Source organism: Salmo trutta, chromosome 30, assembly GCF_901001165.1.
Source record: "Salmo trutta chromosome 30, fSalTru1.1, whole genome shotgun sequence".
Taxonomy (NCBI): Eukaryota; Metazoa; Chordata; class Actinopteri; order Salmoniformes; family Salmonidae; genus Salmo; species Salmo trutta.
The window spans coordinates 25,727,778-25,739,470 of NC_042986.1; the positions used below are offsets into that span (position 1 = coordinate 25,727,778).

At 44.6% G+C, this 11,693-nt stretch overlaps 1 protein-coding gene across 1 annotated transcript; it reads left to right on the plus strand.

Annotated features, from left to right (window-relative positions):
• Positions 1-8,350: 8,350 nt before the first annotated feature.
• On the plus strand, positions 8,351-10,424 carry LOC115168893 (potassium channel subfamily K member 15-like). The gene is made up of 2 exons (XM_029724417.1): positions 8,351-8,812; positions 9,131-10,424. The coding sequence occupies exons 1-2, from the start codon at positions 8,530-8,532 to the stop codon at positions 10,150-10,152; spliced, it is 1,305 nt and encodes a 434-aa protein (XP_029580277.1). The 5' UTR covers positions 8,351-8,529; the 3' UTR covers positions 10,153-10,424.
• The last annotated feature ends 1,269 nt before the right edge of the window (positions 10,425-11,693 follow it).

Sequence of the window (11,693 nt, forward strand, 5' to 3'; positions counted from 1 at the left end):
TGTGCAGCAATACTCCCCATCCAACCTGACAGAGCTTGAGAGAATCTGCAGAGAAGAGTGGGAGAAACTCCCCAATTACAGGTGTGCCAAGCTTGTAGCATCCTACCCAAGAAGAATCAAGGCTGTTATCGCTGCCAAAGGTGCTTCAAGAAAGTACTGAGTAAAGGGTCTGAATACTTATGTAAAATTTCTGGGGTTTATTTTTTATAAATTAGCAAAAAAATAAAAATATCTAAATCAGTTTTTGCTTTGTCATTATTGGGTATTGTGTCTAGATTGATGAGGGGGGAAAACGATTTAATAACATTTTAGACTAAAGCTTTAACCTAACAACATGCACTGTATGCACGCACACACACTCTTACTCTTATTGAAATTATCCCAGTACAATAATCTCTGGATAATTTCTAAGAGGCTTTGCCTGAGTTCCATTAGAGACTAGTTAACACAAGGACATGGAGAGTAATTAAGGTTAGTATTCCTACATTCTTTCAAAAGTTTTTATCTAAACTTTGACAGACATAGCCAAGCCAGGCTGTGCAATGTGCCTGAATGAAGTGCAATTGGCCTCTGTCACCCGTTTATGTGACACTTGATTATTTTCTGTTTCTTTCAAAATCTTAGTGCAAGTGTTTCAGGACTCAGGAGAAGTGTCTAACCTTCCCATAAAAGCGCACTCTGCTGAAAGACAAATGCAACTCTCAGTGCTTTTAACTCTGCTCTTTCAAAGAATGAATCCCAGTTTTGAAAAAGGAACATTAGCAAAGACCATTTTTTACAGTCAATGGACTAAGCCAGGGATTGAACTCTCAACCTTCCAATTTAAAGGCAGACACTCTTACTACAAGGCCACTGAGTTTGTTAGCAAAATGAAGAAGCAAGCAACAAAATCTGATGACAGCAATTACTTTAAAATGTAGCCACCTTAATTTAAACAGAGAAAAAAATTGGGGATTAAGTTTGAGATTGAAGCAGACCATATTAACAGTGTATCAATCTCCGTTCTAACACTGTCCTCACCTCATCTGCCATTCTGTCTTGCTCTCTCTCATGATGAGGGAAGTTAGCTTTATAGGGAAAGTACCCTGGTGACGGTTGGTTTACGCCTCTAGAGGGCGCTCTTGTCACAGTGAACCTCCCTCTCTGTGTATCTCTCCACTTATCATCAGTACCAGGGAGATACTTGAGGGCCCCACTACCTCTCCAGTCTTCCTCATCGTCTCCTGGTCTCCTGTAGCGACATGGCCTCTCTGCGCCAACCAGAAGGATCCTAGTGCATAGAGATTTATGGCAGCATGTACTGACTCACTGCTTGGTACTCTCTCGCACCTCTCAAGACATTCAAAGGGGGACACTTGTCCCCTGCCCCACCCCCTCTCCAACAATACCCCGTCTGCTTAGATGACGTGTGCGCAAGTCACATGGAATGCCCATCTCTCTCACCATCATCACAATGTAGCATTTATGAGTCATGAGTCAAGGGAAACATCTGCTAAAGGAGCTTGGTTTACAAGCTCTCACCGTCTCCCTTTTGCCATTTTCATCTGTCTGGGTGTCGGTAGGTAGATCCTCTTGTCTGATCCCTCTCTCTCCTTTGGGCTTGTCTCCTTACATTATTACTTTTATTCAAACACCTCTCTTATTCCTGTGGTGCCCCCTGTCTCTCTCTGTTCCCCTCATCTCCCTACATGGCACCTCTCTCTCTACTCCTCTCTCCCTCACCTTAGACGTTTATTTATTTCCTAACATTTTACTTATTCTAAGGTGATTCATTTTCTAAGCTCTCCGCCGCTGTGCCACATTTACATTTCTCTCCAGGAATTGATGATGGCTCAGCTTTGCTGGGTATACAAGGATCTTTCCAGGTTCACAGCCTTCTTTTCGCTGCCTGATGTGTGGGAGAATAAAACATTGAAAAAGGTTGACACGTTCTCTATGCATTCATCAACGCTGGGATTCTAGGTTCCAGATGTCTGGTGTAAAAGAGATTCAACAGAGGGGGTAAAGTGCGGACTGGGTGGAAGGATGAAACAACCAGGACTTCAATGAGCTGTATTATCCACTTAACACAGAGTTCTGAGACGAGGATGCTGCTGGGACCAGAGAGACTAGCAACACAATATAGAACAAACAATCCAGCTGCAATAGTCTGATGCTACTGTTGGCCATTTCAGTAGACAATGTTTTAACTTTCACTTTCCCTTAGCTCCCTTTTCCTATCAAAATATGTAATACTTTGCGGAGGGGGAGAATTTGGGTACATCTCAAGTAGCTCTGTTGTTCAGTGGGATGGATGACATCATTGTGGTGTTGATAAATGAAGGACAGGATCATTGCACTGAATAATTTGTCAGCTTCAACCTTGGTGAAGGTCCAAGCCTGTGGTGCTGGTCTGAGTTACTATGTTAATCACTATCACCTGTAGGTTTGCACATTCACCCAGCACACACACACATGCACACACACATGATTAATTAAGCAATAAGGCCCAAGGGGATGTGGTATATGGTCAATATACCACGGCTAAGGGCTGTTCTAATGCACGACGCAATGCAGAGTGTCTGGATACAGCCCTTAGCCATGGTATATTGGCCATATACCACAAACCCCAGAGGCGTCTTATTGCTATTATAAACTGGTTACAAACTTAATTAGAACAGTAAAAATAAATGTCTTGTCATACCCGTGGTATACGGTCTCATATACCACCCACGGCTTTCAGCCAATCAGCATTCAGGGCTCGAACCACCTAGTTTATAATCATGAGTATAGCCTATTTCAAATATGAATGAATAAGATTTTGGTACAGTAGCCATTATGTATCAAAATGTATTGCAGGGACATCCCATCAGCATGTAACTCCCATACACCACAGCCATTAATCATGAAGCATACACCCCCGCCCTTCCTCTTCCCAGAGAGGTGCTTATCTCTGTCAGCGAGATGCATGGAGAAGCCCGGTGGCTGAACCGATTCAGACAACATATCCCGAGAGAGCCATGTTTCCGTGAAACATGGAAGGCCACCCTTGCTCGAATTCCGACTACCTTGTTGTCAAGAGACTGGACATTGGCGAGTAGTATACTCTGGAGCGGTGGGCGATGTGCACGTCTTCGGAGCCTGACCAGGAGGCCGCTCCGTCTGCCCCTCTGCGGTGCCGTTATTTTGGGTCGACTTCTGGGATTAGATCCATTGTCCTGGGTGGTGGTCCAAACAGAGGATCCTCATCGGGAAAGTCGTATTCCTGGTCGTAATGTTGGTAAGTTGACGTCTCTCTTATATCCAATGTTATTCCCGGCTGTCTAAACTAGTCTAAACCAAATTCAGTGTTGGTAAACTCCTAAAAGAACACATTTCATAACCCCACTTTGTCATTTGTAACGCCTATACCCTAGCCTGGCTGATGTGCAACCCACGTGACTACATGGAGAACATGGACGTAGAGAGGCTGGTGTTAGCAAAACTACCTATTCATCTAATCTTCAACTCCCATCCCTGATAGATATAGAGGCGCCGGTGAGAAAACAGGTGGCTTTTCCGCTTGCACTGCTTTGATTGCCTTGCTTTGTGAAGCGTGTGCGCGGGAGAGACTGACACTTTGATAATGCAGGCCCATTATTCCAAGTGATGAGCGGCACCATTGGCACAGATTACTCTTTATGAGGCGCACTTTGTAGCCTACCTGGTGGATCGATGTGATGCCCGCATCTATAGACTATGGGTCAGCTGTGATCAGGGTAAGAAAACAGTACATTGGTTATTGAAGTAGGAGAACCAGCTTTTAAGGTTTATTAGCAACATTGTGTGTTACTTTTCTCATTGCTTTCTATAGCTTTGCTATATAGTGTACTAACAACCAAATATTGACTATTCAATTAAGTCAGCAGTCACCAGGAAAGCAGAATTAATATCCCTGTGCCATTTTTATATATTTTATAGCCATGTGATCCCTTCCCACCGACGCGCTCAGCTCAATAAGAGACAAATTAAAACACACTGTGTTTGTTCCCAGAAAAAATGTTCAAGAAGGCAGATGCTCTATCATTTCGTTACAGGCAACATGCTGGGTCTTTTAATGCAGTCATTCCAGAACATGCAGCGTTTATGTGCCAATAGGTTTAATTTCATGAGATGAATATGTAATAGGCTTATTTCATTAAATGGGCACACATGTTATTTAGCCTAAAGATAAACAGGTTGGACTTTGTGTATTCAGTTGGATAAATGACTTGTTTGGCTCAAGCCTAGAAGAAATGACAGTTTAGAGACTATCAAAGAGCTATGCCAAGCCTATCTGAGGCCATTTCCATTCTACACCATCACCCCTGAAATCCCTACCAAAGCCACACAATCATCCCCAGTATCAAACTGCATCAGTGACTCATCTCTTCTCCGACAGTGAATTTGGTAAACATTCTTATGCATAACCTAATGACTGGGATATGTTCCGGTCAGCCTCAGAGAACATCATCGGTCTCTACGCTGACTCGGTGAGTGAGTTTATAAGGAAGTGCATTGGAGATGTTGTACCCACTGTGACTATTGAAACCTACCCTAACAATAAACCGTGGATGGATGGATGGCGCCATTCGCGCAAAACTGAAAGAGCGAACCACTGCATTTAACCATGGAAAGAGGTCTTGGAATATGGCTGAATATAAACAGTGTCGTTATTCCCTCCGCAAGGCAATCAAACAAGTGAAATGCCGGTACAGGGACAAAGTGGAGTCGCAATTCAACGGCTCAGACGAGATGTATATGGCAGGATCTACAGGAAATCACAGACTACAAAAAGAAAACCAGCCACAGCTCAGCATTCAACACCATAGTACCCTCCAAGCTCATCATCAAGCTGGAGGCCCTGGGTCTCAACCCCGCCCTGTGCAATTGGGTCCTGGATGTTGACGGGCCGTCCCCAGGTGGTGAAGGTAGGAAACAACATCAGCACTTCGCTGACCCTCAACACTGGGGGCCCCACAATGTGGCATGCTCCTGTACTCCCTGTTCACCCACAACTGTGTGGCCATGCACGCCTCCAACTCAATCATCAAGTTTGCAGACGACACAACAGTAGTGGGCTTGATTACCAACAACGATGAGACAGCCTACAGGGAGGAGGTGAGGGCACTCAGGTTGTTTTCCTGACACCACACTCTCTCACTCAATGTCAACAAAACAAAGGAGATGATCATGGACTTCAGGAAACAGCAGAGGGAGCACCCCCCTATCCTCATCAAAGGGACAGCAGTGGAGAAGGTGGAAAGTTTTAAGTTCCTCAGCGTACACATCACAGACAAACTGAAATGGTCCAGCCACACAGACAGTGTGGTGAAGAAGTCCCAACAACGCCTCTTCAACCTCAGGAGGCTGAAGAAATTTGGCTTGTCACTCAAAACCCTGACAAACTTTTCAGACAAACTATTTAGAATCCCACCGTACCTTCTCCGCTGTTTCAATCCGGTTTTCGAGCTGGTCACTGGTGCACCTCAGCCATGCTCAAGGTACTAAACGATATCATAACCGCCATCGATAAAAGACCGTACTGTGCAGCTGTCTTCATCGACCTGGCCAAGGCTTTCAACTCTGTTAATTACCGTATTCTTATTGGCAGACTCAACAGCCTTGGTTTCTCAAATGACTGCCTCGCCTGGTTTACCAACTACTTCTCAGACAGAGCTCAGTGTGTCAAATCGGACGGCCTGTTGTCCAGACCTCTGGCAGTCTCTATGGGGGTACCACATGGTTCAATTCTCGGGCCGACTCTTTTCTCTGTACATATCAACGATGTCGCTCTTGCTGCGGGTGATTCCCTGATCCCCCTCTACGCAGACGACACCATTCTCTATACATCTGGCTCTTCTTTGTACACTGTGTTAACTAACCTCCAAATGAGCTTCAATGCCATATAAAACTCCTTCCGTGGCCTCCAACTGCTCTTAAACGCTAGTAAAACCAAATGCATGCTTTTCAACCATTCGCTGCCCGCACCCGCCCGCCCGACTAGCATCACTACTCTGTATGGTTCTGACTTAGAATATGTGGACAACTACAAATACCTAGGTGTCTGGCTAGAGTGTAAACTCTCCTTCCAGACTCATATTAAACATCTCCAATCCAAAATTAAATCTAGAATCGGCTTCCTATTTCGCAACAAAGCCTCCTTCACTCACGCCGCCAAAAACATACTCTCGTAAAACTGACTATCCTACCGATCCTCAACTTCCGCGATGTCATTTACAAAATAGCTTCCAATACTCTACTCAGCAAACTGGATGCAGTCTAACACAGTGCCATCTGTTTTGTCACCAAAGCCCCTTATACCACCCACCACTGCAACCTGTATGCTCTAGTCGGCTGGCTCTCGCTACATATTCGTCGCCAGACCCACTGGCTCAAGGTCATCTATAAGTCTATGCTAGGTAAATCTCTGCCTTATCTCAGCTCACTGGTCACGATAACAACACCCACCTGTAGCACGTGCTCCAGCAGGTATATTTCACTGGTCATCCCCAAAGCCAACACCTCCTTTGCCAATGACTGGAACGAATTGCAAAAATTGCTGAAGCTGGAGACTTATATTTCCCTCACTAACTTTAAACATCAGCTATCTGTGCAGCTAACCGATCGCTGCAGCTGTGCATAGCCCATCTCTAAATAGCCAACCCAATCTACCTACCTCATCCCCATATTGTTTTTATTTACTTTTCTGTTCTTTTGCACACCAGTATTTCTACTTGCACATCACCATCTGCTCATCTATCACTCCAGTGTTAATTTGCTAAATTGTAATTACTTCGCTACTATCGCCTATTTATTGCCTTACCTCCTCATGCCATTTGCACACACTGTATATAGACTTTATTTTTTTTCTATTGTGTTATTGACTGTACGCTTGTTTATTCCATGTGTAACTCTGTGTTGTTGTTTGTGTCGCACTTCTTCGCTTTATCTTGACCAGGTCGCAGTTGTAAATGAGAACTTGTTCTCCACTAGCCTACCTGGTTAAATAAAGGTGAAATAAAAAAATAAAAAAAATAAAAAGATGCACAATTGAGAGCATCCTGTCGGGCTGTATCACAGCCTGGTACGGCAACTGCACCGCCCTCAACCCAAGGCTCTCCAGAGGGTGGTGTGGTCTGCACAACGCATCACCCGGGACAAACTACCTGCCCTTCATGACACCTAAAGCACCCGATGTCACAGGAAGGCCAAAATTATCAAAGGACAACAACCACCCTAGCCACTGCCTGTTCACACCGCTACCATCCAGAAGGTGAGGTCAGTACAAGTTCATCAAAGCTGGGACCGAGAGACTGAAAAACAGTTTCTATCTCAAGGCCATCAGACTGCTAAACAGCAATCACTAACTCAAAGAGGCTGCTGCCTACATTGAGACCCAATCACTGGCCACTAATAAATGGATCACTAGTCACTTTAACAATACCACTCAAAATAATGCCACTTTAATAATGTTTACATATCTTACATTACTCATATCATATGTATATACTGTATTTTATACCATCTATTGCACCTTGCCTGTGCAGCTCGGGCCATCCCTCATTCTTATATGTAAATGTACATATTCTCATTCAGCCTGAGCAGATTTGTGTGTATTAGGTAGTTGTTGGAGAATTGTTAGATTACTTGTTAGATATTACTTCGCGGTTGGAACTAGAAGCACAAGCATTTCGCTACACTCCAATTACCATCTGCTAACCATATGTATGTGACCAATACAATTTGATTTCATTTGAAGAAAGGAGTACCAATGCTCGCCTCCGCTAGTCGTTATCCATAGTGCTGAATGTTTTTATTCGGAGAGTCAGCACTGTCAATATTGAGTGAAAGAGAGAGAGAGCGGCCATGTGGTCGCGCATTGACTTCGCTTTTTTACTTTCCGTGGGCGCTTGGGGATTTATGTAATGTCTTATGTGGGTTTATAGGGTTGTGCTGGGACACTTGTTGAATGTGAGTAGGTTTGGATACTCCAATAGAAAACCAGGCGCAACAGTAACCTATGCATTTTGTAGAATAATAAAGTCAGACATTTTCTAATCTAGCCTATAGGCTCTCCATATCACGCATGCACAAACGAGATGCAAACGCTGGAGGAACTTATCTTTTGGACAGAATGCGTTGGATCTCAAACATCTCGAGTACAATGATTATCTCTCAACATTCTAGAATATACATGGAAGAAAATGGTTATCGAACATTTTAGAAACTCTACAGACTTAGTGCTGGAACATTTTATTGTGGGAATAATCGAAATGTATTTGACGGCAATGATTATCCACATTGAACTCAAGTAGCCTAAGGAGCGCACGTTTTTTGGAAGGGGAAAAGAACCCAACGTTGCCTACATTTGAAACCTTCCATACACTTCCTCTTTTGTCTGTGTGCACCTCCTCCCCACGCCACACCTGCTGTTGGATTGATTCTACGCCACAGCCAGAGAGGCGAGAGCTAAACCACAGTGAGCACCACTCCCACCTGTAAGAGTTTCTCCGCGCCGAGGGCTTGAAGATGAAGAAGCAAAATGTGCGGACCCTGTCTCTTATCCTCTGCATGTTCTCCTACCTGCTGGTGGGCGCTGCGGTGTTCGACGCACTGGAATCCGAGACGGAGAGCTCCCGCCGACGCATCCTTGAGCTGAAGCGCACTGAGATGAAGAAGAAGTACCGCTTCTCGGAAGACGACTACCGGGAGATCGAGCGGGTGGTGCTGCAAGCGGAGCCCCACCGCGCCGGGAGACAGTGGAAATTCGCCGGGTCTTTTTACTTTGCCATCACAGTCATCACCACAATTGGCAAGTTTTGCTAGCTTCCTTAGGCTACTTTTGTCATGGCTGAGTTAAAGTGTTACAGGTGTCAGGAAATTGTTTTATAATACAGTGTCTCTGCAGTGTTCTGCATTTTCAAATAGGCTACTGTACAGAAGAGTAAGGCATTTGCCTATTTTAAAGTCTAATTTAACACATTGCACATCTATACCGAATATCGTAGCATGTTATTCCTTATTCTCGGAATCCCTTAACAATTGGCTTCATCAGCATCATTATTAGTCTACAATAACACACAGTAAAGAGTAACTGAGTGTTCCTCTGGGTGGCCATCTATCTCCACAGGCTATGGCCATGCAGCTCCAGGCACAGATTCAGGGAAGGTCTTTTGCATGTTCTATGCCGTGCTGGGCATCCCGCTCACCCTGGTCATGTTCCAGAGCCTGGGCGAGAGGATGAACACGTTTGTCTGCTATCTCCTGCGCAGGGCCAAGCAGTGCCTAGGGTTACGGAGGACTGAGGTGTCCATGGAGAACATGGTCTTGGTGGGCTTCCTGTCCTGCATCGGCACCCTGTGTGTTGGGGCAATAGCCTTCTCCCACTATGAGGCCTGGACCTTCTTCCACTCCTACTACTACTGCTTTATCACGCTCACCACCATTGGGTTTGGGGACTTTGTGGCCCTGCAGAAGAAGGAGGACCTCCAGGAGAAGACGCCCTATGTGGCCTTCAGCTTCATGTACATCCTGGTTGGACTGACAGTGATAGGAGCCTTCCTCAACCTGGTAGTGCTGCGCTTCCTCACCATGAACACAGAGGACGAGAGGAGGGACGCCCAGGAGAGGGCCTCCATCAAGAGGGAGAGGGGCCTGCTGACCATGGGGCTCCATGGAGGAGGAGGAGGACCATGGCAGGGCAGAGGAGTGCTTAGGGTCAGGGAGAGGGACAGGATGGGGCAGAGCCGCAGTCACATCAATCTTTTCCTGCCCATGGAGGAGGGCACTAGCCGCACCAACCTCATCTCCTCCCCAGCAGAGGAGCAGGAGGATAGGGACAGGGCCAGGGGTGCCCCCTGCAGGCAGAGGCTGCATTTACAGCTGCATGGCACTGGCAGACGAAGGCCAGAGTCTCCCCTGGGCTCCTTGTGTTCCTGTATGTGCTACCGTCTGGAGGTGTGTGAGAGCCCCCTGCCTTCCCACAGGGAGCACCCTGGGTGCAACATTAACTCAGTCTACTGCAACTCCATCTCTTACAGGATCCAGAGCTGGAGCCCCAGAGACAACACAGGACTCTCGTCCCCAGGGAGCACACTCTCGCTTGGGCACAACTTCAGGGAGTACCCCTGCTGCCGGAGGAAGTCAGTGTAGCACCACGTGGGACAGAATCTTTGTTTGTAAAGGTTGGATTGATCAAGTATTTTCTACATATTTTTAATACACTACATAGGCAAGGTGTTGTAGTACACTGTAGATGCACACACTTGATTAGAAATAAATTGGTGTAAAGTATTGGCAGAGGCAAGAGAATCTGTTTTATGACAGGAATTTTAGAACCTATTTTCCCTAATCAAATGATTACAATGCTGTATTTATACAGGATGAATTGAAGTTGTTTTTGCATTATAGCCGCTGGAGATGTATCTTGTGAATCAATTAATTTACTATTGTAATACTCTGTGAGTTGTTTGTTTTTTCCCCAATATTTTTTCCTCCTGGATAGTTTATTAGTATTATCTGCATTATAGATTTTTTTTTGCATGCAAATAAGAGTGGAGATGCATGATTGAGATGATACACATGGCATGATAATTATATTAACAAAAATGTAATGATGCAAATGACTATCGCTATAGATTTTTGGGTATTATGATTGTTTTTTAAGTACACACACACACACACACACACACACACACACACACACACACACACACACACGAGTAAAGCAGGTCCTCAGCGTGATGGTTGCTGCGGATTCTGTGGAAAGTACTTCATATTGCATGCCTTTAATGGAGTTATGTTTTAATGAGGACATTGATAGGAACATGAATATGGTAGAGATGGCCTTTAATTAACCATATCAATGATATATATAAATCATCATATTACTTGTCCTTATAGCAGGAGGTTAAAAACAACCCTGCATACATTTCCCTGTACTAATGCACAGCACATGCGTGATTTGTTTGGGGTGGCAAGGTAGCCTAGTGGTTAGAGAGTTGGACTAATAACTGAAAGGTTGCAAGTTCAAATCCCTGAGCTGACAAGGTACAAATCTGTCGTTCTGCCCCTGAACAGGCAGTTAACCTGCTGTTTCTAGGCTGTCATTGAAAATAAGAATTTATTCTTAACTGACTTGCCTTGTTAAATAAAGGTAAATAAACATGCACAGAGACAGTTTGCCTTCTATTTGTTGATTTACATTTTATGGATGTAGCACATGCCTGATATGTAGCAAGACCTTTCAGAAATGTGTAATCCTATTTATTTCCATGCTCCATGGACCTTTAAACCATATTATGTTTTCAGATGAGACAAATCTTGTTTTTCTTGCAACTGTCATTGAAATTTATATCAGGTTTGGTTTCTAATCTTGCGAAGCCCTGTCTTGATGTTGACAAAATATTATTACATATTTTTTAAATTTAAGAACAAATTGTTATTTACATTTGACGGCCTACCCCGGCCAAACCCGGATGACACTGGGCCAATTGTGCGCCGCCCTATAGGACTCCCAATCACGGCCGGATGTGATACAGCCTGGATAAGATGAGAAGGAATCACTAACAAAATGAAAATAATGCATATTTAGATGTTTTTCCACCAACCCCTTAACATTTCTGTATAATAAACTCCACGACTAGCTGTCTATCTCTAATAGAGATAACATGCTCCCAGAACCAACACTGAGA

Bases quoted from the DNA above. Each gene is read 5' to 3' on its own strand.
- LOC115168893 (XM_029724417.1), top strand. From the start codon at position 8,530: ATGAAGAAGCAAAATGTGCGGACCCTGTCTCTTATCCTCTGCATGTTC. The intron at 8,813-9,130 runs GCAAGTTTTGCT...CTATCTCCACAG, and splicing joins CACAGTCATCACCACAATTG to GCTATGGCCATGCAGCTCCA.